The sequence below is a fragment of the Pocillopora damicornis genome, chromosome 10 (assembly GCF_964200805.1).
Source record: "Pocillopora damicornis chromosome 10, jaPocDami1.2, whole genome shotgun sequence".
NCBI classification, from domain to species: Eukaryota; Metazoa; Cnidaria; class Anthozoa; order Scleractinia; family Pocilloporidae; genus Pocillopora; species Pocillopora damicornis.
This window is the reverse complement of record NC_142679.1, coordinates 16,219,850-16,247,784: the sequence shown is the minus strand read 5'-3', so window position 1 is coordinate 16,247,784 and position 27,935 is coordinate 16,219,850. Positions and strand designations below refer to the sequence as shown.

Here is a 27,935-nt window from a genome sequence, read left to right as displayed (position 1 = left end):
CGACACAAAAAGGTGATAAGAAGAGGGTGAAATATAAAAGAAGGGATATTGTTTGATCTTAGTTCAAATTTTAAGAGGTGATATCAGAACGAGTATCCGGCAGAATCATGTCAGATCTTGGAGGGTTTCACCATATTTAGCCCAGTGAACCGGGATGATTCGGTTTCTTATGTCCTACCTTACCTTATCCAAAAACAAACAATCGAATAAACAAAAATAATGTGTTCGAAAGAGGGGGCGGTTTGGCGCGACAAGGGTAGAAATTCTCCCAAATCAAGGCATCTAACTAAAAAATTTGGCGGAATTGTTCACTTCTGTGGCAGTGCTGAAATTTCCCATATGTTCCAAAAGAAGGAAAAATAAATACTGTCAAACTGGCAATATTGGTTAACTGTCTCGTATGATTAAGAAACAAGAGCACGCATTGAAAATACATATGCACGAACAGTAAACATTGATTCGTGCTCGCAAAGCATCTGTGTGAGCATCATGTTATAATGCCCTACGGCTTCTATGCAGGTTTTGAGCTCAACTTCCATCTAACTGCAAAATCAACTGGTCCTATATCTTGATGGTAAAGCATTTAATCAATCACTCGGCTCCGATGTGTGATGAACAAACTTTTCTCGTGTTCTTCCAGCATCCCACGTGGGTAATTACGCCGGTAAACCAATAAAAAGAGAGGTCTACTGCATTTATAAAATGTGCTGAAAACAAAACACAGTTTCGCGTAGCAGGCGTAATTTTGGCGAGCGAGTGCTTAGGATTTTCTTCGTGAAAATTATGGTCGCCATCTTTTATTTTAATGACAGCGGAAGGCTGATGATTTGCGAACTCGCCCTTTCAAGACGCCTATGGTCTTACAAGTGCAACGAGAGATAGGTTTTTTACCAATCAGAGCGGTCGTAGTATCTCACTTATTTTGTACTGATAGATATATCTCAACTGTTTACCGAGAGTCAGTTCTTTCAGGGTGAACTGGCGGTAATTTTACAGTTGCACAGTACGTTAAAGCTCCAATTAATGTAAGATACTTTTCCATTAAGAAAAATTTTGAAGGTGAAAGATGACGCTTTCATTGCCGGGTGCATTCTTTGTTAAAACATAAAAAAAAAAAATATATAGTTTTCTGCCCTGAAGCAATTTGTACCTAACAAGTAATGAGCTCCTGACCTAGATCAATTTAATGGCCCAGCTAGTGTTCACGAATCTTTCATATCTGAATGGGAGGGCATTAAAAGTACACATTGGAAGGTCATTTGTTCGATTTTCCCATCGGAGTTCTCAGAATTTTTTTTTGTTTTCTAGTAATATTTTTTGTCACTTTCATCATATCACTTTCATCATCGGGCTTAAAACTTTCTATCTTCTTTTCCGTCGTTTCAATATGTTTGCATTCGATCACTTAAGGACATTTTTCATAAACTTTTGGCACTTTTATGAAACCTTATACTTGCTTTGAAACCTCTCTGACGCCTTGCTATCACTCATAAATGGTGATTTCAGTTTTTTACAGAATTTATTAGCGCTCCTCACATTTCTTCTGGTCGAATATCTGCCACCTGCACTCAATCATTAATTGACGCTTAAGAAAAGCTTGGGAAAATCTACGATACCCCTTTTAATCTCTGATTTTTACTCCTTTCTCACATGCGTGGAGAATTTTCTTAAACAAAGTGGTAATCACAAAATAACGCGTGAATTCTTTTTTAATGTTTTAATGTTACCGTGTCATTTATTCACCATTGACATCACGTGATTTTTAATTCGAACACAGGTGCAAAGTTATGAATGAGTGGGTTTTACATGAAATCGTGTACATGCAAATTCATTTTACCGCAATTTGATGAGTTTCAAACACTCTTGGTTGAGCATGCACTAGAACCGTTCTAGTGCAATCTCTTGAACGCCAACAACTGCTCAAACTGTCAGGTTACTTGTCGATGAGTTTGTTTGACTAAATAGCTGTTTAAAGGGACTGAAAGAAAATGAGCTTCGCTTTTGCTACATCGACGCCAAGAACGTTGGTTTGGCATGATTTTTTTTACCTTTGGTTGTCAACTTAAAAGGGTAAGATGGTTTTTTTTTCAAGATTTGTAATTATGTGTGTGTGATCAACTAGACCGACGCTAGTGCACTACCGCGATCGGAGCACCTTTGATGTGAAACAAGACCTCTAGAACTCGGCTAGTCTTTCGCGGGATGCTTAAGCTCATTGAAAATAAAGCTATCAAGAAGCTTCACTTCCGAAACATGAGGCGTTTCTCTCTTCATGTTTTCCACAGATGCAATTTTTCAGCAAGGAGCTCCATTGACGATAAGAATGATCTTTTACTGAAAGTAGTTAAATACGACCATCTGAGGGCTGTGAATATTTAGTCGTACTAAAGCGCCGAAGGTGACTGAACGACCCGTAGGTTCTTAAATTATGGAAAGTGACGGATTTTCTGTCGCTCTGGGAAACCTGAAAAAAATAAAAAGTTCTCAAAATTTTTTTGGAGCTGGAGACACTGATGTCTGACAGGGGTCATATTTGCAAGAGTTTTTATTTTCTTCAAAAAGCTGTGATGTATTTTTACGATCGTCTGCGAAGTCTGAGTCAAGATCAAATTTCATGGAAGTGTTATCTTTCTCATCAATAAATAGTTTACTAAATACGCAGATCTGAGCTTTTTTTTCCAAATTTTGTCCAATCCCAATTACTATTAATCTTTAGAGGCAACAGACTTACGCGATAGGGTTTAAAACCGACTGTGAAAAAATAACCTGTGTTTTGGTCATTCATTGTTCGTTTTAAATTAATAAAACCTAAATATTGGTCAGATGGTTCGTTACTAAGTAAAAATGGTAATAATTAAATGCGGACAAAAACAAAGAGTCCTTAAGGTTTCATATCATATGTGTACTAAGCTGTTAGACGGGTTTTTGGCGGTCCGCTTTGAGTGTACTCAGCTTACACAAGATAATCGTATGTTTTTTTTAAAAGCAATACTATGCATTTCTATATGGAACATCTTTTACTAAAAAAACGGAAAGAAGTTGTCATATTTTTGGCAGTTTCACGAAACGTATGAAGTATACATTTTCGTTAATGTATTTTAGTCTCTTGATCTGCTGTTGAAAATATCTCTACGTCTCGCCGAATCTAGCGGCATTTCGGCGGGCGAGCGGGCTGCACTACAAGTTTTGAACCTTGGAAAATTGGAGGCATTTGAATCCCCTTGGATAAATTACTGAAACTACAGAGGTCTGAAAACATCTTATTTTAGGTCGTAACTTCATTCAAGCGAAAATTGTGGGAATTTTATTTGCTTCACTGTAGTGGAAATTTGCTTTCAATCTCCTTACTCTTTTGTGTAACTTTCGTAAGCGGTCTTGGTGAATTAGAAAGTGGAGGATGTAGTTAAGTCTCTTACCTTCCCAAGCAAGAAATCGCTTCCACAGTAAGTTTACATATGAGAGAAGCCAAGATAGATTTTCAATAGTAAGAGCAGGCGATATTACTGTCCGTCAATACGATGTTTATTTTTTTTTCTGTAAAATGATTTTTCTAGCCATTTATGAATTTATTTATTTTTTCAAGCTTCGTTTTAGTCACGCCGCTTAAAAACTGCAAACCATTATCAAGAGAACACGATATTCTCTTGTCGTTACTAGAAAGCTTCATTTCCCATCGTTCGATAGCAACGCCATACTTGCGAACTCTTCTTTACTTCTTTCCAGTTTCCCACGGTTCTACCAGGAAAGTTCAAATCGCTTTGGTTCGACTGACTTTCTAATCCACTCGTAAATTTTCACCGAGCGGCTCTTAGATGTAACTTTACGGTAAGCTTGGTCCATGTCCGGATACGCTGGTAATTGAGAACGAGTATGTAATTTCAGACTTAATTGCATGCTATTTAGCGGTAAGAATTTTAGTTCCGGTAGGGAAACTTGGCCTTTCATTGACACAATCGATAAAGAAGTCGAAATGCTCACGACTAATACTTAGGCTCATCCTTTTTCTAATCACTGCCCTTTTTATAACATCTTTTACCTTTCGATCGATTACTGCTATAATTGATCTATAGGGATGATGAAATAATCGAAGATAATTACTGAAAGGGAAACATATTACCTGAATGTAAGAAGATGTCCAGGGATGGAAATTACCACAGTGGTAAGAACTAAATCTCGTTAAAATATTTCAACAACAGCATCGGTTTCATTCGTGGCCCTTTGACACCAAGGGGTGACCAAGGGTGAATTTCTCTTTACAAAGTTGATAAAATTTCCAGGCAGAGAAGGAATATGTTCTAATTCAGCGTCAAATTCTCAGAGTTTGAATTCCATAAAAGTACTGCAGAGACAGTGGAAAATTGTTATTTATATCGCAGGAGTGAAATTATTCACAAGTTTTTCACTCTCTCTAATTACACTGTGTACCAACGAAGTGGGATTATTGCATATTTTCGCCTGCACTCATTTATAAGGTTGTTGAATCGAGCCGAAGCTGGGACGTTAATTACTCAGGAGCAGCCTTGTCTTTCATTATACCGGAGACGAGAGAATATTTTAAATTAAAGCATTCCCTCACAATCTGGACAGAAAGTTGTTAAGTGTGGAAAATTATCAGGATTTTGTAACCGCTTTTTTTAGTGTGCGTTGAACATGTTTTGCCATTTTCAAATCATTTTGGAAAATATCTCGCTTTCCTTTTCGTGCAAAGGATATCTTATTTATTTACTTTTAATTATTCCGTTCGAGTTCTTTTAATTTGCTTGTGGTTACATTTAGAAAAACCGGTGTTTTTCAACCTCTTTTTTTCGTTACCGCAGTTAGTGAGCCGAGACGAAGTTTTCCCTGTGTGTTTCCCAAGAGTTCGAATGTAAAGTGGATGACTGATTAAATTAGTTTTGTTGCTAAAGAAGAAAAGTGTGCAGTTCGGGAGCGGAAAAAATACTTATATTACCGTGAGCTGCAAATTATCTCGTAAGTATCCAAAAACTCCAAAATGTCTTTGTATTATGTCATGTGTAGTTCACCAGGGGGTATACATATCATTTCGTTATTTCTTACGTGATAATACGTTAAAATGATTTGCAACATTTGCTTGGAAGGTAGAATGTTTGTTAAAAGTTTCTTTTTTTTTTTCAATCCGCACATTACCAAAAGATGTCATCCATGCCAGATGGTTTTATGTAATAAATAAAGTGATGAGTTCTTGCGATCATACCATTTCACTAAAACAAACGGGATTTGTTCGAAAATTCGGTAAGCAAGAGGTTTGGATTTGAATTTAGATTTAATCCAAATAATAACAATTATTATAACAATCATAAAATAGATGGTTAGTTTTCGCACCGAATATATTTCTTTTTTTTGCCCCTGCGAAAAGTTTGTTTGCTAGGAAAAAAAACTTAATTAACATGTTTCGTATTCATTCAGGTAGAAATAACTCGATGTGCAATAAAATATAATTTCCTATAGACTTAACAAGGTGAAGGTGCGGTCATCACGTATTTTATAGCTAACATTATCACCACATTAAAAACTAACCCTTAAAAATCGTCTAAAAACATGTCTGAAGACTGTGAGTACGTAACTTGACCTTTGTGAGTGGCAAACAAACCCTCCGAACACTCCCGATAAAACTTCGGATAAAAAGGGAGGCGGGACTTAAAAAGACAGAATCCTGCAGCGCCTTAACATGGTAATAATGATAAGTAACAATGACGATAATGTTGGTAAAATTCTAACAAGAGCACAAAGCTCCATTTCATTTCTCTTTCAAAATGACTCCTTTTTTGGTATTATTTTATGTACTATTTCCGTCAAGGCAACACCGACCCGTGAACTAGCTTCATTGAATAAAAAAGTATTCTGATTTAAGCAAAAGAGTACTTTTCCCTTGTTTACATAGCCACATCTAAACACGTTGAAAGAAATCGAGAAAGTTATGCAAATCTGAGAGGGTAAAGATTGAATTGAAGTTTAATTGAAATTACATTTAAGATAACTGCACGAGTTCATCCACTTGCACATACCTTACTAACAGTAATTGATGCAAGAAAAATAAGCAAAAGGAATAATATAAGCTTGGTTAATTTGAAGTGTTTTAAGAGCTCATTTTGGAGCGAAAAGGACGAAACGAACGAAACTAGAACCTTGATCTCGGAGTCGTGCCAAAAAATTTCTTTTTCCGTTTGAAAGCAGCACTTCGTAGCTCATAACGAGATAGAATCGCTCAATTCATAAGGCGTTTTACGAGAACAATTGATAAAATTGAATTTCCATACCAACAAAATTTTATCGTTCGTTTAAGGCAAGATAAAACAAAATAGATATTCTAACCATCAACACGAACAAATTCCAGGCATAAAGCGTTAGAGATGATGTTAAACATACATCAAATCTCCACCGAAAGACTCGTTGAAGTTCGCAGTAAATTAGTCATGTATTCAGTGAATGTTTGGTACTTTGTTGTAATGTTTGATTATTTTAACGACGTTACATTCAGTGACGTTCGTCTGTCTTTGTTTTGCGAATACTGATTAACGGCCATCTATGCAGATGAAAATTATCTGTGTTGTGTTGTCATAAAGCTGTTTTACTTTCTGTTCCACCGGCTCAGTTTGTAGCGTTGCGTTGTATAAATGTTGGAGGCTTTACATATAGCGGTCAAAGATTAATGGTAAGTCTGTTTATCCAGATCAAGCTTTTTTACGTGGATTATTTCTAATCTTCTTTATAGTAATAATGTGGTTGGTGCAATTCCGTATTCTCGATTTTTATGAAATGAACTCTCTTCACAAATAACCTTTTTAAAGCCGTTATTTGATTGCAATCAGTTGTTTGATAACACATATAGTTATGTTAAGCCATATATTACCGAATATTATGGTAAAAGCTTCCTACATTTACTGTCTTCGTGAAAAACGACACTTGTTAAAATTTCTGCGTTAAAATATAAATAGTGCCGAAGCATATTCCCACAGATACCCTTTTTTGTTTTAGTTGATTTTTCCCTCTTCAGGTTGATTAAAACAGATGAAGTAACTTTTGCTCGATTGTTTTTACGTTCTATGGTAGTCAAATATCAAGACCTGTTCGTGTGGAGACAATCTCTTGCTTATTTGCATATCGTTTTGACTTAGTATGGTTACCATGTAAATCATTGATAAATGTTGCCAAAGCGTCTTCCGAACAATCTGCGTACAAAGATCAAATGCTTAACCATAAAGTATTTTATCCTTACGCGTACAAGAGAAATAGATCGAAATCATTTAGAGACCTGACAACGGTTCAAATCCTAAGTTTTTTTGATAATCTTGTTTTTATCTACCATTAATTAGCAACAGAAGCTAGACCTGTTTATGATATTTTAAGAGGTAATGAGCTTCAACGTGCTTATGATCCTCATTTGCAGAAAAGAGAAAAAAAATAGAAGCGGAGCTCTGTATACAAGACAGGGTCGGCCAGGGTTTTTGGGTATTCGGTATTCAGGGGCGTTTTAAATCGGGTATACGGTATATTGCAGCTTAAATATGGGTATTCAGTATATCACTTTCTTTGAATTTCAGGTATAAAGTATTCAAAGCTTCGATTATTTTTGGGTATATTTGGAGGAATTTGGGGTATTTTGGGGTATTTTGTCGATTTTTTTTCGGGTATATTGGTATTCCACTACCCCCCCTGGCCGACCCTGACAAGAAGATATTCTATCCCAGTAGACCCTGATGGGGTTACCTGCGGAAGTTCCCACGCTAAACTGTTGTTCACATTCGCGAAAAGCTGGAACATTTGGGCTTGGGTAAATCGATAAATAATCGAAGCGATAGAAATTTAATTTATATGCCATTGCATTTATTGCATCAGTTGGTAAACAGTCCACTGTTAATTCGGAGTCGATAAATGCAAGGAAATTTTAGCTCTCGTAGTCTACAAATCAAACCACGTAAACATACTTGAAACCTTTAGATACGCTCTCTTCTCAGTATTTATGGAGCCTCATCTGAACTCTCGATGAAATGAAAGCACCGTCAACTGCGTCTCAGGTTTGCACAATCGTCTCGAATTCTACCAAATTCCCTGAGTTAAGAAAAATAAATCAATGTCTAATCGCTCTAATGCTGTGTAACAGCTTATATAACTTAAGAATTCCCTTTGTGGCCCCGAGAGATGCTCGCAGCCTTCTCGTGCGTTTTAGAAGAAACTTTTGCATGATTTTGTACAAGGCATATGAAAAGACGATCCGCATTTTAACGTTGATTAAAATGATTAAAGGCGAAATTCAAAGAGAAAGTTTTAAAATGTTGCATTATGGGGAAGACACGGACAAGTCGCAATGAAAGTTCACCTCGTTTGTTATGGAAATTTTCCGGATAATCTTTGCCCTCGAGATACAGTTTTGTTACTGAAACAAGTCGCACAAATCTAATTGGTTTGCAAATGTGCAATGACCGCAGAATTAGAAACGGTGTCAGCGTCTTTCTGGCTAGGGTCATAAATTGAAGTTTTTGCCAGCCTGGAGTGTTTTTAGTTACGGAAATATTAATTTAAACTCGTATACTTAATTATACAAACCCAACATGATTTCACTTTCAAATGGAAACATTGTATAACTTGAATTAAAAACCAACAATTAAACCCATCTTTTTTTAGTTATTTTGATTTATGGACAGTAAGATCCGCTGGGAGGCTTTAGTTTACTCAATATTCCCTAGGAATCACTTGTTTTTTCCGATGTTACATAAAAACAGTATGAAAATTCCGTTTTCGTTGACTTCTAGTTTTCGTGTTGCTAGCTGTTACTGAATTGAATAGGGAGGATAAAAACTTTCAAATTCTCAGCTTGATATTGGTTTTTGGCGTCGACGATTGAAACTGAAAAAGCTGTCAATGATTAGTTGAGCGTTGATTCAATTTTTGCTGGAGCAGCTGTTTTCCAATCATTTGACCAGACTACTGTAAGGTTTTCTTTATCAATTGCAGAATGTCATTATTATTTTTCTTATATTGAAGGTGGTCTGAAGGTTTATAGAACCACGGCTTTCGTGAACTTCTTGTTGCATTAATTCGATGCATGTTAAAATGGATTCAATAGCGAGAAATGCTTTGTTGTATAGATTAAAAAAACCTCCCGGGCTTGGGCTCCTTGGGTTTCTTTAAAAGTTTATTTAAAAGTTTACAAAAAGCTCAAGTTTTCATTCATCTTTAACACAAAATTACCGTTACATAAAAAAACCCGTCTAACAAATCCCTGTATGGGTGGTGGGTCGGTGAAAGTCATTTACTTGTAAAATTACCCCGAATGTTTTTATACCGCTCGCTCCTGCATAAATTATTGTTAATCCATTTCCCCAGATCACGCCGGTGCCATTTAACCCTCACGTTCTTTTGACACTTCCTCTTAAAACCTGACAGGTCTTCATCTCGATTTGTCGCAATCACAGGAAGTTGGGCAGGTGTACTTCACAAATCTGTAAAGTTCAAGGCAGAAGACTTCAGACTTGGTTAGTATTTGATGATTCCCTTGTTCAATTCACACAAAAAAAATTCACGACATTTTGATCTTTATGTGTGAGTACTCAGTAAGAGAGGAATGCTCCTCTTGTCAGATGACAGATTTTCAAAGAGACGGGCATGCTTAAAAACAGTCTGAGAAATGTCGTGTCTAGCTTTTATGATAAGCATAACGTGACTTACGCCTAGTGTTTGGTTTGGTTTTTGCTCCGCCAGTATATTGTTCAAGGTTTAGGACTTTAGAGACCGTAACCTTGGAAATTTGTTTCACTTTTGTTCTTCCTCGTGTGTATGTTTTGACTTTATTTACTATGTGTGATGCGAACAAACATAGAAAGCAAAGGTTTGGTAATATTATCTGCGAATTAACGACAAGTGTTTCCTAGAAACATGAATGGATACGTACATTTTTACCAAAGGATTTTAATTTTATACTTGAACTCTCATCACAGACGTTTTACGAGAGTCATTTTGTTGTTCCGTAAAATTTTCCTTCCAATAATCATCAGTTGGATGATATATATGAATATGCGTTTATTTTCAATAAGAAATTTTTTTTTGTTTGATTTGACGACTGGGAATTAATGTCTACAGATAGACTCATTTGCAAATTTTCCGTTTTTCATAGCATGCCTGTTTAGATTTGAATATTTTAGTTGTAATGTCAAGTGTAGTTACAAAAGAGTGTCGTTTTTAAGATGCAATTTCTTTAACTTTATCACAACAAGGAATCTTTCTTGTATAGAGCCTTTTAGAATTCCTTTCGGTTGTTAAATGCTACTTAAAAACGCTTGCTATATCACACAGAAGCGCGGTCTTTTTAGCTGACGATTATTTTGCTCGTCGCCAAAGTTTCTGCTTCCTTCAAGGGAAGGTCACTTGGGCAATTTTGATGCGCTAGTTTTCATTTAGAGACCTCCATAAACACGAACACGAGGAAGGTACTAGCCTAGTATATCTTTTCTATCGCGCTTTAAAGGAAGCAAAAACCGTATGAAGGCAAAGGCAAACGTTACCAGCAACGCAGACTTTTTTAATCAACAGCGTAAACAATAAAAGAGCGTTTGGCATAGGAAGCAATTCAAGAATTAAACTTTGGAAGAAGGATAGTAATCGCCGAGATTAGAGTCGAGATAAGAGTTTTACTTGAGAGTGGAGATAATTTTTCGCTCTGAAATCCACACAACATTTGTCAACGCACTATTCGGAAAGCAGGGTGAAGGATGATTGTGATTGAGATTGACCGGAACTATCACAGAATTTCAGTCAGTAGCTTTTACGTTCGAGGAAAATCCTTTTAATGGTTTGAAATTTGGTTAAAGTTTCCCAGGGCGCGGAGCGGTCCATGAAACTGGCCAATCGCAAGAGCAGTTAAAAGGTGACGAGAATGAGCACAAATATTTATTAGGAAAGTGTTAGGTCCTGAGTAAAGGAAACTTCTGAAGGAGGAAGGAGGAAGTAGTGCTAGATATTAAGTTTTTTTTACTTTTCCATCGTTTATTATTGCTTTCGTATTTATTGATATGAAGTTTTCCTAGATGCTATCCTTGAGCCTATCCTTCGACCAAATTCAATTTTCCATGATCCATTTATCTTCGTTTAATGCAAACACGAAGACAGTATTACTTCCTTTAATTACAGTTTTCTAAAGAAATCCCTTTTTGGTTTGTCCTTTTTAGTGTAAAATTTCGATTTGAGAAAGATCCCGTACAATCTTCACCGGTAGGCGGCGTTGTGGGGGTTCCTATCAGTTGGAATCGTTAATTAAAAGGAGGCTTAATCCTCGCAAAGGGCTCTTTATCAGTGACAATCAGCTAGCAAATTCTTAATGAAATATAGGGATTAAGTTGTCTGCAAACGTTTGCTAAAGGCTACCATACTATTGAAATAATCGAAAGATGTTCAACATTCATTTTGTCTCGAGCGCGAGGAAAAAGATCTTCGAGTCCGTCGCAGGATACGAACCAGGTGTGATTTTGCAGTCGGCTTCTCATGATTGAGCCACAGGGTTCCCACTAGCGAGCTTGGCTTGTACTACAGCAGATTCATATGTGTAAATTGCTTTCCAGTTTTTTTTTATTTTCTGTGAATGATTCACTTGTATCCAGCATAAAGCAACTGTTGAGGGTGTGAGGTTGTCAATCACATTGGATATCCTGATCTCCCTTTTTTTCGTTTGTTTGATTTTTGCTTTTTGTTTGCGTTTGTTGGACTTATTTCAGTGTTTGGTTTCTGTTCGTGTGCTTGTTTGTTTTTGTTTTTGTTTCGTTTAAACACAACAAGGAGATTGTAGTGTAAGTGATTATATGAAGTAAATCGTAAAAAAAAATGTAGTCTTCGAAGCGGCTCCCTGACACCATTAGCAATAGAACCTATCACAGGTGAAATACGATTTCTCTGACATTTTATTTTAAATATACTTTGAGGTTAAGTGCTACGTTGAAATAATGAATTTTGTTTCTGAAAATGTTTTGGCCTCAACATGTGGCTTTGTAGCTCAGTAAGAAGAAACGCCCAAACAATACCTGGTATGAGGCATGGATAAATTCTTTGTGCAAGTTTTACCCCTTAATTGTGGTTTTATCTTCCGCGATTGCATTTTTCAACTTTCTTGTTAGGATAAATTTGTCATTTATCATTCAGAAGTCAAGTAGATGACTTACTTCATATATTATTGATGACGTTTACGTCTAGAGAATGGCTATGGGGTTCTCGGTGACGGTGACTTTATCTCCTTTTGGAAGCAATTGTCTGAAACTGCAATTCGTGTGTTTAATGCAGTCTCATGTGTCATGCATTTGGAGGGTGATATAAAACATCTCCTAATTACGCTTGTGGGAATCAGTTTAACGTGCTCTGTCGGTAAGATAAGTTTAAATAAACCAAATTTTAAAGCTTTCTTTAATTTGTAAGTGCGTATTTTACCGCCTAATTGCATAGCTCTAAAAACCTGAAACGTAACAAATCTCGGAAGAGATTTTGCCTGTATGCATAAACAGGAACACTACATTGTTATTTACTGCGATCATATTATCTTTTCCTGTCCACGAGGCTGATAAATGCAGTATAATCGATCGTGGTGGAGAATAGGTGTTCCATGATGCAATTAGTGTAATTCAATTTTTTTTTTAGACTTGTCTCACTGTATTTTTTCTCCCTTTTCAGAAGGTCCTGAAAATTAACGCGTCACCTGAAGAAATGCTCAGCGATGGCCCAAAGAGCAGTAAAATAAACACCGGATGCATTTGATAATTCAAACTACTTTGTTGTAGCAAGAAAACCGGATAACTTGTATTTGCGACCTAGCCTTGTTTTCTGCGGAATTGAAGACGTTTTTGCAAGCATCATCGACAGATACATTAGCAGACACGTTATCATCTCTTGAATGAAGCAAATTTAACCGACGCATATCTAGTAAACCGCACTTGATTCGAAAGCCTGAAACACTTCTGCCTGTCAGAGATACGAGAACAATCATGACACGAAAACGAACTACACTCGCGCATAAGATTTCCCTAGTCTTACTACTGATGCTTGTGTCTAGAGCTGAAGCAAACTATACTCTGGGCTTACTTATTCCTATGACTGATGCGGATTACCCAGAGAATGGGAAATATTATGCTTCCGCGATGAGTATTGCGGTGGATGCTGTAAACAGACAGCAGAACCTCTTACCAGGTCATAACATTTCTTTTATTTGGAACGACACTGCGTGCTGGAAGGAAGATACGACCATTCGTGGGTTGTTGCACCAGATGTACGAAGCTAACGTTGCAGCGATTATTGGACCGGCTTGTTTGTGTAATACTTCTGCCCGCATTGCGGCTTCCTTTGACCTTCCCATGATTTCTTACGTAAGTACACATTTTGAGTTTATTCGTTTAGACAAGTGTATGAATAGGCACGGTCCTTTATTGTTTGCCTTTCTCAAGCTTTGTAGTTTCAACCAATGTGGGTTTTTATCAAGGAAAATCAACTGAAACAGTTTCATTTTTCTCACCTATGTTTGTAACACCTTTTCCGTAATGAAATTCTTCTTAGTTAATTTATCGTTTTCATATTAGCATGTTCAAGGAAAATCGTAAGAGGTTTACATCCCGCGGTAAATTTAGACCGCAACACCTGGTTTTAATCAGTGAAGAAACTCCTAAATTTTTTAATAACGGAAATCTCTTCTCCTTTTCTATCCTTGAACCATAACCCTGAATGCACTGAAATCTTAGTTCAATCGAATTTTTCTCGCAGATGGCCTCGCCTTTTTTCCTTGGTACTTTATTTTATTTTTTTTTTCGGTTTCCTCGACATTTGATAATATTCTTACTATTTTGGCCCTCATCGTTGGGTATCTCTTCAGGGTGCCAATAAGCCAAAGCTCTCACGCCTTTTGAAAGGCTTGCCACAAACTCCAAAGGTTACATTGTCTGTGTTTTTAGGCTCAGCATGTTGCGTTTGATTAGTTTTTCTCCAGTTGGCATAACCGCAACTGTTCGTTAGGTACATAAAATTAATCAATCTAGGGCCCCATTCACACCAAAGCTTAAACATGTTTAAAAGTTGTTTTGTTAAACACAGTTTAATTTTTTTTTTCTTCATAGAAACTATTTAACCGAATATTTTTGACTTGAATGTAGCACATTGGAAATACAAGTTAGCTAGTACTTGAATCCAATGGAAAATCAAGTTTTTCAGTTCTCTGTTTATAATTTTCATTCAATGAAAACCAGTTTAACAAAACATGTTTTGCTGGTGTGAATGGGGTATAGGTTAAATTGATATAACCACTGTATCGAAAACACTGTTTAACTGTAACCCGAAAAGAGAGGAAATTTTCGGTTTCCGCCAATGCTGATCGGGAAAACTGAAAAAGGAAACCTAGGGGGCATCGATTGTGAAATTTTTAAATGAAATAAAGTTGAGAATTTATGAAAGCGCATCAGGTGAGGGGAGAAATACAAAAGCTCTCCGACTGTCCAATAGAAAGAACGTATGAATAGTGATTAGATGTGACTTAATATTTTTTCTCTGCCATAAATATTAATATTGCATTGTCTTTGATTTCGTGTTCATACTGCAAATGAAAGTCGGCCCCATTTCAAACTTTATTTCCGTTCACCCCAAAACTTTTCCTTTTTTCGTGACTTCAACATAATTAAAGCTGAATTTTATTTCGGGACGGATTCATGTTTTTGTCATTGTGCACATATTTTTCCGGCTCTTTCTATGGAAGATACAAAGAGAGGTTTATGGTGATGTTTAATTCAAGTTTGGGCAGAAAGGAGTCTAGCCTCCTGCAGCGATCACGGGGAAGAGTTATGAATAATATTATTAATGTGAAGTTCATCAAAACAAGTTGTTTGTCATCATGTTTCAACTATCTGCTCCTTTTAAAGAAAAGAAAAATTTTTGTTACACTCTATTTCAAACATAGCGACATCAGTACATTGTCATTACTCATTATTGCCTCAATGAGTGAAGATTTAAGTTATCGGGTGCTCCTCGAGATTCGATTGGAATCGTGGCCACTAAATTAATGCTTCAATTATCTTTCTGAAAGGTGAAATTGGAATTCATTTCATCAGTTAAAATGAAAGGGCCTGCATAAGAATTTTGACGCTGCCCTGAACGATTATCAGCAAGTGATTAAATGTCTTTAAAAATCTAGTACAACCAATTTTTTTTTTGGGGGGGAGCTCCTTTCCTAAACTTGGACCTTCCAACTGTCCTCAGAAACTTAAGACGGTAAAGAAAGATATCGCGTCAGGCTTCCCTCACACGGGGTGAGGGAGGGGGTGGGGAAGGTTTTCTTATCTCGAAATCGTTGGAGTGTATAATTAGCCCTCTCTAGGGTCCGTTATCTTGAGATGCAGTCGGATAGTTCTAGAAAAAGGTAATCGGGACAGTCTGCGTGTGCAGAGTGGCTTATGGAATTTGTACAGGGGGTGAGTGTCCGATAGCAGACCTACAAAGGAGTACTTTGCATATCCTTTCTCGTGGTTTGTGATGTAAAGACTTGTTCCTTCCAAAAAAAAGGGAGTGAAAGAAAGAAAAGAAAAACCTGTTCAGGCCACCGTGTTTACAAATCATTTCATCCAATCATGACTGTTTTCTTCTTGATTACCTCAGTTATGTAGCAGTCCGGAACTTTTAAACAAGGAGCTTTACTCGACGTTTGTAAGAACGTACACCCAAACTACTAAACTTGCCGAGAGCGTTTGGTTGTTACTTAAGGAGTTCAATTGGTACAAAGTGGGTATTGCGTTCGAGCGACTTCCTCCTTGGAGTAACAGAAAGGACGATATTGTAAAGTTTCTTAGGATGAGAGGGGTTGAGATCCGAATTGAGAGAGAGATTCCAGATGAGGTTCAAGAACGTGAGAATCAACGGGCTAAAATCAGACAGCTCATGGAAGAAATGAAACCGCAAGCGCGCAGTAAGTGTTTTTGGTTACGAGGTAGATTTAACAAACGCATCGGGAGATGATTGGTTGTTACTAATTGTGTGCCGAGAGTTGAGGGGTGGGGATTGCAGGTTTTGGATACCTGGTCATTTAGAGCTTGTTTTCAGTCAAAAGGGGCCTCATGGAAGAGGTCCTCTCAGCTCAGAATTGTTTCCTTTGTTCCACGCTTGTGATAAGGCCAAAAGACATATTTGTACAAACAGAAACTCGGGAATTATGACGTCATCTATGCATCTGTCCTCCGATAGACCAAAAATAAGAACCAATCATAATGCGTGGGTAATTCAGCTTATTATATAAATATTACATAAATATTTAACAATTATTCCTTGAGCGCGCGTTGGTTATAACCAACTTCGTATCCTACAAGCGCGAATGGAATAATTTTTTTATTGATTTCATGAAAATCTCGAACGTCTGGATATTTTGCGCTTCTTTTCAGCTCCGCAACAGTTGGCGCGATGCATTTCCATACAAGGTGATTAAGAATATGAGTGAACCAGTATAAGTGAACCAATCAGAACACTAGATATGCATTATTTGCCGTTGGAAATTTAATTAAAGTAGATATTCATATTATTCCTTTTTTTGTAGTAATTATCATTGCTGCTAATTTCTACACTGCCCGTGAGATGATTCTTCCTGCTTCCGAGCTCGGGTTCACCAATGGTGACTATGCGTTTATCACGTTCGAACTGGATTACAATGCAGTCTTACGCGGACAGGCTTCCCCTCATTCATGGTTCCTCGTCCCTTCGGATGGGACCGATAGGTTCCGATGCAAGTTTCAGGAAGGGTTTGAATCCGTGCTAACGCTTGCACTGGACGTCGACGAAAGCAGAGGAGACTTCGACATATTTCAGACCGACGTCAAGAAACGTTCGCCTGAAGTGCCTTTTCCTAATAGTACCGCCTACCAAGGATATATTTTTGACAACCCCTCCCTTTCACCACTTAATACAACCACTGTAAGTATCCGATTTCTATTTCTAACAGACAGAGCTGAAAAGCGTCTGCGTTTGTGATGGAATTCGTCTGGTTTCAGAAGTTTTTTGTGCTATTGTTTGCACTTGAAGTACTACCTGGCCGATGTTTGTGTTCTACGATAAACGTCTCCAAAAGATATCTTATAACCTAGTCCACTGACTGTCTGTGAAGAAAGCTTCAGGCATAACTCATCCGCGTACGTCTTCACCGCAGCTTACCCGAAGCAAAAAAATATCGCCGTATGCAATTTTTCTGAAACTCTGGCATTTTTCTATATTGTTTCTAGTCTCCCTGCTTGTTTCCGTAAAAATTTAGGGTAAGCGCTGACGTATTTCAGCCGTTTCTTTCTTCGAACCTCTTTCTGTAGTTCATCCAGATTTCCTCCCTCCTTTTCAAAAATAGCATTCTAAATATCATTGCGACCTGGAAATTGTGTTCAAGGGAAGCTTTCTTGTAGAGTGTCAACTGTTGAAAACAAATTTTTTCCGATTTAGTTGTTTAAAAATGTTGTATTTAGCACGGAAAGGAGGTAATTCCTCTCGCGAACGCGAGTGTTAACTCTTAATTTCATAAGGTTATTAATCTACCTCATAAGCTGTCCCTCAGCAGAACTATTTTACTCTTACTTGAAAATCGTCATTAGCCTTTTTTCACTCCATTGTGTAATCTGACTGAAACAGTTTTGGGATTAATGCCTTCAATTTCAATCTGCAGACACCAATGTATGCAGCCTTCCTTTACGATGCAGTCTACCAGTATGCCATCGCATTGAACGAGACAATAGCTCGGAACGAGAAACCAAACGGGAAAAACATCATTTCCAAGCTACTGAACAGGGAATACGACAGTAAGTAGTGTGAAGGTACTCCACATTGCATGAAAAGCTGGAAGGGTTTAGATCATATGTACCTTAGAACCTCTCCACCATTTAGGTAAGTCCTTGATCGCGAAACAGAACAATTTTTTCATTTTCACTGACGACACTTTAAAGTTGAACAGTGCTAACCATAAGCTTCGCCAAATCCTCAGCTCAACTTTCTATTCTTGTTATTCGCCGTAAAGATCTTTTTTCTACTCCTTTGGCAGGTATCGGTGGTCAGCGAGTTTTCATTGACAAGAATGGAGCTGCTGAAGTTGACCTGGTCCTTTTGGACATGCGCTGGGAATTCACAAGTACGTTGATATTAGACTTATTTCATAATCGACTGAAGCAGGTTGTTTAAACGTACGAGAGAAGTCATGCATCATCATGATTGAAGTAGTTATATGGCATTTCTGATTAAAAGTTTTTTCTAATCTTCGCTCTCATGCTATTTCAACTCACGTCCTCTTGTTTTAAGATTCTGTTTAGAGTCCTGAACTTAACCGTATGAACAAAATATGGGAAAATTCCAAATACTAATTTAGAGAAGTGCCCGTTACATTTGATTCAGCATAGTCGCACTTTTCTTCATTGCACATCTTGGCGATCAGTTTATACATTGAGAAATTACGCAAACGCAAAAAAGGTTGCTCTTAAGAATCTCGAAACGTTGTCAGTTTCATTATTTTTCAGTTTCGGTTATTTTCAAAAAAATTAATCCGCCGACGATTGCTTCGTTTCTTGAGACAATGAGTGATTCATGCAGATTTTCTCGGCTATCACAGGAGAAAATTGCCCAAAGAATGCCTCTAACACTGCAACCATGGTACCGGTCGGATACTTTAAGGTCACCTATACCAACAGCAGCGAAGTCAGCTTTTCCTTCAAGCTCTCACAGGATGAAAAGATCGAATGGCCAGGAGGTTCTCCGCCTGAGGATAGCCCAAAGTGCGGTTTTGATAATGATAAATGTAACCCCCCGGATTCTCCTGTTGGTGAAAGTGGTATGACAATTTATTACATGACTAGCTCTGCGATTCCAATCTTTCCCACTTGGGAGAGACGTGTGGAACACGGAAATATGAATCCAAACAAATAATGTTACCTTTTAGCCTTAGGATAAAATATTTTTGTCCGAGCTGAGCTAGATATTGATATCGCTTTTTGTTACGTGTCGCAAAACTCCGCTTCGTCTTGGCCCCTAATACGAGGCGACCTCACTCTGGGTGGTTGGTCCTTAAACACTCGGATGCCTTGAGATCGATTTATACCTTCCCTAAAAATGAAAAAAAAAGAATGTCATCCGGCATCGATCCGTTTTTAAAGGTGGATTGAAAATGTGTTTTGATGCATTATGGTTGAGATAACCAAACTTTTCTCAATGAGTTTGAAACGCCGTTATCCGGGTGGTAGTACGCTGAACTCCGGTTCGAGAAGTCCGTAGTGCTGTTCCGACTGAAGTGAATTGGTATGACGCGTCACTCGTCGAGCGCCCCTCTTTACCCAGGATTAATGCATGCAGATAGCAGCCATGTGTGTTACCTTACAATGCTAGAGGAATTCATGGTACCTTCATGCTGCTAACATCGAGATATAAAGAATTTACCGAAGTTAAGTAGGACTTGTTCGTTTATCTCGTATTTCTAATTTTTTATTTGTTCCTTTAGTGAAAATGGCGATCATCGCTGGAATATCTGGCTTTGCTGGTCTTCTCATTCTCCTGTTTGGCGTCAGCAGGATAAGGTTGGTTTCGCTGGTTATTAAATGTTTTTCACCTTATGATAAGGTTAAAACAACCATGTCTCTATACTGCAAAACGAAAATTATTTCCAAATGTGCGGAACACTCGACTATTGACATCGCAGTTTTGGATCTTGCTCAGTAGCCTGGCCTCACATCTCTGACGTAAGGAAGTTTCAATCCTCTCCCTCTTCCAATTAGGAGCTACGCTAATCGACATTACTGATAATGACGATTTTTCTTTTTGATCTTGCGAAAAACAGAGCAGTAGTTTGCAATCCGCGTAAAAAGTTTTTACGCGTGGTGCAATTCGTCGAGTTGTTTTCAATTGGTGACGTTTAAATATGATGTATTTGAGAACAATTTTAACCGCGGTCTGGTTACTTGCTGTGCACCAGTTAGGTTCTCTTTAAGATGATTCTGGTATTCTTATGTGATTTATTTTCCTCAGACAAATTAGGTTGGAGAAAGAGTTAAAGAGTTTACTTTGGAAAATAAATTATGAGGAAATTGCCCTTAAAAGATCACATACAGGTCCAGCCGCGTTTACAGATGATGAACACTTTGATTTACCCAAAGACACGGAGGTACATGCGTTTTTTTAATTTTTATAATGGTGATGACCGCTTAGACGAAGATGTTCACGATGGTACTAATAACAAAAACTGACAATTGGAATGATGATTACCATGGCTATAACGATGACACTGATCATGACGAAGGGGATTATGATGTCATGAGAGCACAGGACAGGTCGTGATATATCGCCGGGGGGAGGAGTCGGGGAATTTTGGTTCCGTCACAATAATATTTCCCTGGTCCCCCTTAAGGCTCTGCAATATTCTCATGATTTCCGCTCATTGGCAGTTAATTGGCAGTCAAGTTGACTTAAATTTTAAACAAGCGATGAGGTATAGGAATTAATGTGACTTACTCTTAAAATGGTCAAGGGCTCATTTTAAAACATTTTTTTTTAGGAATACACATCAATTGATCCATAGTACTGTTGACTCATAATTTTCGTTCTGACTCTGTTACAGGAAACGGAAGCACCATTGCTGATGGATTCATTCATGAATGGTGACATTATTGGCGACTCCACCCGTTTTGGATTTTTTAAGGTTAGGTTTTAGAAGTAGTCAGGTGCTTTACCTGTAGATAAAGTCATGTCATATTTTTTTCTAATGTTCTCTGCCTTAAACGAATATGGAAGCGATCCTCGCAGTTATGAATACTTCTTGGGTAGTCGTGAAAATAAGGTTCGTACGGGATTTGAACCCATGACCTCTGCGATACCCGTGCAGCGCTCTACCAACTGAGCTAACAAGCCAACTGGGAGCTGGTCATTAGGTTAGTTCCAAATAAACCCTCGAAGTGGAGAAGAAATGACTGTAAATATTAGAAAATCATATATATGAACTGCGGTTGAAGAAACTATGCCTAACTTTTTTCGTACCAGGGAACCTCAATTGTTGTTAAGCGAGTTGGGACAAAACATGTTGACTTGACACGTTCAGTGCTCCTAGAAATGAAACAGGTAAATTGAGTTTCTATTGATACCACTGCCCACTTATTTGTCATTCGCTTGTTGTGTTATTCAAATATTTATCATAAGTAGTCGATTATTAGTGTTATAGTCTCTTATGAATTTTATTCCCTTTTTTTTTTTTTGCACGCAGATGCTTGATATCCGTCACGATAACCTTTCGCACTTTATTGGTGCTACCGCTGATCCTCCGAATATTTGCATCGTGTCTGAATTCTACTCTCGTGGGAGTCTTCAGGTAAGTGTCCAATATCGGACGGTTGCCTTTAGCTCACTCAGTGATAACATCTTTGGCTTGCCAATCTGGTTCTTTGTATAGTTTAGCAGTTGAAAAGGTTATTGTGAAGGTCTCACATGATCCTAAATTGCTACTATTTTTGTGGGAGTATTGAGATTTTACTGTGCCATAAATATATTATGATTATTAATATTATTACTATCACCAAATTTTAAGCTTTAATCAAATAGATATGAATTGGTCAAAAGAAAACCGCAAATCGTATTTCTCCGTAGTCGTGCTTGCTTCTATGATGTTATTGTGCTTCTTCGAGTTTGATGTCTTCTTACGCTTTATTTCTGCTAGGAAATCCTGGAAAATAAAGATGTAAAATTGGATCACATGTTCATCTGTTCACTTGTTAATGACATCGCGAAGGTAATCAAGATCGATAACTTAGTGTTTGCTCTGTAACCACAACTACGAAAATCGCGGAAACCTGTTTCGAAGAACTACTGGCACTGGACAATAATTTCCGAAGATAGCCGAATGTTACGCACTAAAACTAAAACTTGCCTACTTACACCACCATGACAAAGCCCATAACCCTTTAAACCTCAGAAGTGATTATACATGTATCTTCTCTCCGTAATCTCCACACATTATCCAGCCAACATGTAATGAGAATACTCAAACTTATCAGGTAGAAGTTAGTAGTCTTGATTTAACACCAAATTCTCGTGACTTGTTTACAACGAAATGTGTAGCAGCTAGAGCGGAGAATTAATAATCAGATCTTGGGAGTTAAAGGGTTATGAGACTATAGCCGCACAAAAATGAAATATTAAAGAATTTTGTCGGTAAACTCGATTACTGGTTGTGTGATCCTCTCAAAAAGAAATTTCGTCGGTGGCTCCCGCTGATGTTTTGACAAACTGATGGGAAGTCATCGTTAGTAAACGATTATTCCACGGGCGCACGTTGGGTATGCGGAACGATAGACGGGCCGAGTTGGCTATAATTATCCTATATCCAACAAGCGCGATTGGCATAATTGTTTTATTAAAAATACCCCAAATATTCATAAATCTCCCCCACTTTATTTTGTAAATTTTATTTGTTTGACGCGCACAAGTACCATATTTGTAGAGAATAGTATAATAGCTCATAACCAATGATGGCTAAGCCGATGGAAACTCTTGAATTGGATCATCTAATGAACCAATTTTAAATAAAATGAAAAATCACCAATCCATCGACCTGTTAGCGACTTTTGCCCCCAATCGTCTTTCGCTGCTGCTGACAACATCTCGTATTATAAAACCATGAACGATAACATTTGGCTCTTGTTTTTTGTAGGGAATGGGTCATCTTCATTGCACGGACATCAAGTCGCATGGAAGTCTCAAGTCTTCCAATTGTTTAGTGGATAGCCGTTGGGTACTAAAAATTGCAGACTACGGACTTCCGACCTTTCGTTCGAAACTAACGAAAACTTTTAAATATACTGAATCTTATTACGAAGGTAGGTTGGAATCTCAGCTTTTTAAGCTGGAATTTGCGAAGTTAGTTTATGTGCGTTGTGACTCAAGTAAGTATACAGAGGTACAAAGATACGTTGGAGTGTTCTTGGTGGTTCTCTGACTTCTTAGGAGACCAGTCATTATTTATTGCGGGGGGAGGGGGTTGGGGGGTGGTTAGAAAAATTTTTTCTTTGGAGGGGGAAATTGAATTTGTCAAAGGGAAACGGAGGGGGGGAGGTGTTAGTCGCCGCCAACAGAGTATGAAGGGGAAATAATAACAAAATGGCTGCCAATTAACTGCCAACTGCGGGGGATCTTGATATGAGATAGTGCATGGGGGGGGGGGGGGTGGTGTCAGGTAAATTTTATCGTGACACAATCAAAAGCCTACTACCCCACCCTGGCGAGAAGTAATGACCGGTTCCGCATGAGCCATGATAACGAGGACAACTGGAATATTTTCGCCTCGGTACGCCCGAGTTTCATAAGTGAAAAAAAATAATGATAAAAAACCTCAGGGTAAGGATAAGTTAAGTTCTTGATACAAAGCCAACTTGCAGTCGGAGTTAACTCTCTAACTCTCAAGATCTGGTTGTTAATTCTCCCTTCCAGCTGATACACATTTGCTCAGGAAATAGTTAGGAGAATTTAGTGTTAGATCAAGATAACAACTTCTACCTGATAATGTTGAGTCTTCTTATAACCTGTTTGCCCTATAATGTAAAAATAATATAGGGAGAAGTTACATGTTTATCACTTCTGAGAGTTAATCCATAGTGAATTCATCACACATCATGCATTTACACAGCGAATGAACTAATGATTTCATTTACCTCGTGTTTCAGATTTGTTATGGACGGCTCCTGAAATTCTTAGACTAAGCAGTCGTCCTGTAAATGGAACACAGGAAGGAGACGTGTACAGTTTTGCCATCATCTTGCAAGAATTCCACACACGAGAAGGGCCTTACAGTGCAAACTACATGCAACCAGAGGGTGAGACAATTCGTTATGAGAAAAGTAGTTTGAAATTTCTTTATGTGACAACTAAGGTAATTCTTACAAGCCAGGCATGAGACTTTCTCTTAGTAACTCTTACAAGTTCAGTAGCTATACGAAGGAGTGACGCTTTGTCAGTTGGAAAGAAGTTTTTACTGAAATGACATTTTGCAAATTTAAAAAAAAGAAAATAAAAAATCACGAGTCAGTCAATTAGTGTAATTCAATCAATTGATCGATCAACCAGTCAGTCATTAGGTCTGTCAGTTGTTCAGATATTTAATCACTCAGTCCGTTAGTTAATCGATCTGTCAGTCAGTTTGTTAGTCTTTAAGTCAGTCAGTCAGTCAGGTAGCTAGTCTGTCATGGTCATATGTCAGCCAGTTAGGTAAGCCAGGTTACCAAGTGAAAAAAAACAATCACCAAATCAAAACTCTCGTTCAAATCTTTCTGGAGTCGTGTTAGTTTTTCAAACCTTTGTAAGACCTCTGATCAAACAGTCAGGCAGTGATCAATAACATGCCAATACGTCAATGAAAGAGTGACTTTCTATTCACTTTCATTCCTAGAAATTGTAAAGAGAGTTACAGAGGCCGAAATACCGCCCTTTCGCCCCACGGTCGTGAACCTTATCACTGGAGTGGAAGAGCTCAGAGAATTAATGAAATTATGCTGGGAGGAAAAGCCTGAAGCTCGCCCAGATTTTCATGATATAAAGAAGACTATGCACAGAATTGTTAGTAACAGTGGCATGTAAGTGATTTATCTCATGTCCTTTAGGGTCATTTTGAGAAAGTTTTTTTATCGCTGTGGAGCACCAGCGGGACCAAGAAATTTTAATGAATGTCATGTTTTTAAGTAAGGTTTATAAGAACTGATTTAGAAGCGGTGTACCGAGTTTTCTTGCGTGACTTCAGGCTATGTTTTTCGGTTTCAATTAAGCATTTTATAGGTAGCGATTAAATAGCAAAGCCTTTCGTTTTTTGGAAAGGGAGGCTAAGGTTGACCTTAAAATGTTGACCACTCTGAAAGCGTTAGGATTCATGTAAACATGCCTATTAAGTATACCTCTTTCCATTCCCTTCGAATTTTCTTTTTAGTGATTGTGCTAACCAGGTAGATCCTTTTCGAACCTTAGGAAAACAAATATTTTCGACAATGTGGTGTATATGATGGAGAAATACGCGGACAATCTTGAAGATCTTGTAAGCGAAAGAACTGTACAGCTAATGGAGGAAAAGAAAAAGACAGACGCCCTGCTGGACAGAATATTACCACGGTGAGTTTCCTTTTAAATTTTCCTGCATACTAAAAACTTGAAAATAGAGAATAAAGCCAAAAGGGTGAATCCTCCACAAAAGCCGTTTTCCAAACGAAATCCGTGTCGTGCTATTTCTAGACTCACTATTTCTCACCGTCGATGTCTTTAAGCCATAGGCTGCGTATTTTTGGGAATTTCACACACGAGATTGATCGATTTAATAATAACTAGCACTGAGAGGGACTGTGACCTGTAGAAAGAGTCAGTCTCCCTTTGATGCTCTCTTTCAAACTAAGGACATTACATTGCTTGTCTGAAGCAGTGCAGCTGTTGAAACGTCGCGAGCTATAGCTTGACTCGACGGTTGATAGTAACACGTTATTTCGCATGTTTTCTCTTCTAGTCCCGTGGCTGAGCAGCTTAAAAGGGGCAAAGCAGTGGAAGCGGAGAGTTTTCATGAAGTGTCGATCTACTTTAGCGATATTGTGGGATTTACACAGCTTTCATCAGACAGTACACCAATGCAGGTAAATACAAAACACTCCAAGACACCTAAGTGCACATCTTCTTGTGCAACTGGAGGAGTTGCTTTGAAGCCCGCTGAACTGTTTATTGTGCGTAACTCGAATTGCTCAAACTTGCCTTTCATCGTTGACTACAGATGATGTCCACACCGAATGCACACATAAGCGTTTACGCAAGTTAAAACAGCTTGGATGCAAGCACAGTCATAAGCTCAAGTTTGCCAATATTAAGAATATCTGCTGGACGCAGAGAGATAGGACGAGTGTATCGGTGTCGCTAGTGAATATCTAGCTCAACTGACTGATTTACCAAACAACAGACTGACTGACTGACAGAGTATTGCCAGGCTGACTGATTGGCCGGCAGGTCGTCAGGCTGGTTAGCTAGCTGCCTGGCTGACCAATGGGCTGACTGACCGACTGGCAGAGTACATGACTGAATGAGTAGTAGGCTGGCTGACTGACCAAGGGACTGACTCACTGACTGATCGTCTGATTACAGACGTGCTTACACACGAACAAGCCATCTGTTGATTAATTGACTTTCCTTCTATCGCTCATCAACTGACGTCTTGTACAAGCTCAAGATGTTCTTTTTTTACCTCTTGATAGGTTGTGACGTTTTTGAATGCCCTGTATACATTGTTCGATGACATCATAAGGGAGTTTGATGTTTATAAGGTAAATTCTCCTTTTCCCATATTCGCTTATAAAGTTTTGCAATCGATGCATCAATTAACCGATGTTTAATTGATCACTCAGTTTAACCCCTAGGCCCTATAAATTCAATCTTTCTTTTCTCGTTTTCTCAGGTGGAGACAATTGGTGACGCGTACATGGTTGTATCAGGCCTACCAATCAGAAATGGCGATAGTCATGCTGCTGAAATTGCAGGCATGGCTCTTCATCTGATCGCTGGAGTGAAGCAGGACTTTGTGGTGCCTCATAGGCCTGATCATAAAATTGAACTGCGTGTTGGTATACATAGTGGTGAGTTTAAAACTTCTTGTATGCACTTAAATGTTATTATATCCGTTCTAGTTTCCTTGCATATTTTGGTCCAAACGACCATACTATACGTGAGACAACCGACTATACTCCATATATAATTGTACACACCGCCATAACTTAAAGATATTTTCCTCTTTAGGTCCAGTTGTTGCAGGAGTAGTGGGAAGTACTATGCCTCGTTACTGTTTATTTGGTGATACAGTGAACACTGCGTCTAGGATGGAGTCAACTGGAGAAGGTTGGGATTAAATATGCTTACCAAAATGTGATACCTCATTTTCTTTTCTTTTTTTCTCTCATCTTGCTCATTCATTCACTGTTTGGCTAAAGTTATCAATAATGAAACCGTTTGGTGGAGTTTTTTGCCTATTATTTTCGAGACTTGTTTGTAACTGCTTACGAATAGGCAACAAAGCTTTTTTTCTTCAGTCCCGAGGTTGTGATAAATTAAGAATCTTTCTGTGTTTACTTTATTTGGTCATCTCTGAAAATTTGATAACTTGTTTTTAATCAACTGAGTTGATAATGTAAATTGGTCACCGTAAAGAGTTTCTAAAACGTCAGCTTTTCAACTCTTTACAGTGGCAAAATTTACATAATCAACTCAATTGATAAAAGCAAATTATCCTGTTATACTCTTCCACCGACGTAGTACCACAGTTTCTTTGAAAACGTACCCACTTCATCTCTGAAAATCGGTTGATTTGATAGATCCGCAGCATAATCTAATCAAGAGTATTTTTCACTCTTTGTTGTAACCACTTTTCTGTTTTTGGGATTCTTAAATTGATTATTTCATTTTCCCTGCTTTATTCATATCTTCAGGTTTAAAAATTCACATAAGTGAGGCCACAAAGAAACTCCTTGAAAAATTAGGAGGTTTTATAATCGAGGAAAGAGGAGATGTGTTCTTAAAGGTGAGGTATCCGTTGTAACTTTTTAAAAGTGATTTTCGAATGACGTCTCCTTAGGGTTGCGTCCTACCATTACAAGCATTGCCTATAAGTTTACTTGGCTTACAGCCCTCAACGATTAAATTGACAACATATTCGTTGTCCCTTATACTCCAACTGTCTAAATTCAAATCAAATCTATATCAAATGCCTTTATCTTCCGTTCAAGTAAGTTGGGTTAATTCACTGCTGGATCGACCTGTGAATAGTACGTTGAATACTCCCTTGACCCCGGAGAGATCATATCTAAATCGAACATCAAGGTAACGAGAATATAGGAAATGATCACCAACTGAAGACCCTTGATTATGAAACATGTCAAATTCTCCTCTTCATCAACTATAGAAATCTC

The 27,935-nt window shown here is 38.0% G+C and overlaps 1 protein-coding gene across 15 annotated transcripts in view; it reads left to right on the top strand.

The window, feature by feature from the left end:
• The window catches only part of LOC113679299 (atrial natriuretic peptide receptor 2), a 36,333-nt gene that overhangs the window by 6,374 nt on the left and 2,024 nt on the right, over window positions 1–27,935 (top strand). For 3 of the 15 annotated variants that reach the window (XM_089185891.1, XM_089185894.1, XM_027196255.2), the window contains 22 exons: window positions 9,406–9,494; window positions 12,670–13,358; window positions 15,628–15,934; window positions 16,556–16,929; window positions 17,663–17,795; window positions 18,035–18,121; window positions 18,596–18,814; window positions 19,478–19,553; window positions 20,002–20,137; window positions 20,591–20,671; window positions 21,010–21,087; window positions 21,230–21,334; window positions 21,680–21,751; window positions 22,673–22,838; window positions 23,682–23,831; window positions 24,404–24,587; window positions 24,973–25,113; window positions 25,499–25,622; window positions 26,232–26,300; window positions 26,432–26,609; window positions 26,770–26,868; window positions 27,456–27,547. In XM_089185891.1, coding sequence (XP_089042017.1) covers window positions 12,981–13,358; window positions 15,628–15,934; window positions 16,556–16,929; window positions 17,663–17,795; window positions 18,035–18,121; window positions 18,596–18,814; window positions 19,478–19,553; window positions 20,002–20,137; window positions 20,591–20,671; window positions 21,010–21,087; window positions 21,230–21,334; window positions 21,680–21,751; window positions 22,673–22,838; window positions 23,682–23,831; window positions 24,404–24,587; window positions 24,973–25,113; window positions 25,499–25,622; window positions 26,232–26,300; window positions 26,432–26,609; window positions 26,770–26,868; window positions 27,456–27,547 — 3,249 coding nt within the window. In that variant the 5' untranslated portion in view covers window positions 9,406–9,494; window positions 12,670–12,980. Of the gene's footprint in view, window positions 1–1,946; window positions 2,071–3,728; window positions 3,826–4,817; window positions 4,972–6,551; window positions 6,674–7,977; window positions 8,037–9,405; window positions 9,495–12,122; window positions 12,367–12,669; window positions 13,359–15,627; window positions 15,935–16,555; window positions 16,930–17,662; window positions 17,796–18,034; window positions 18,122–18,595; window positions 18,815–19,477; window positions 19,554–20,001; window positions 20,138–20,590; window positions 20,672–21,009; window positions 21,088–21,229; window positions 21,335–21,679; window positions 21,752–22,672; window positions 22,839–23,681; window positions 23,832–24,403; window positions 24,588–24,972; window positions 25,114–25,498; window positions 25,623–26,231; window positions 26,301–26,431; window positions 26,610–26,769; window positions 26,869–27,455; window positions 27,548–27,935 lie in introns of those variants that run through there. The other 12 variants (XM_089185898.1, XM_027196257.2, XM_089185900.1 and 9 more) reach the window with 11 other exon arrangements.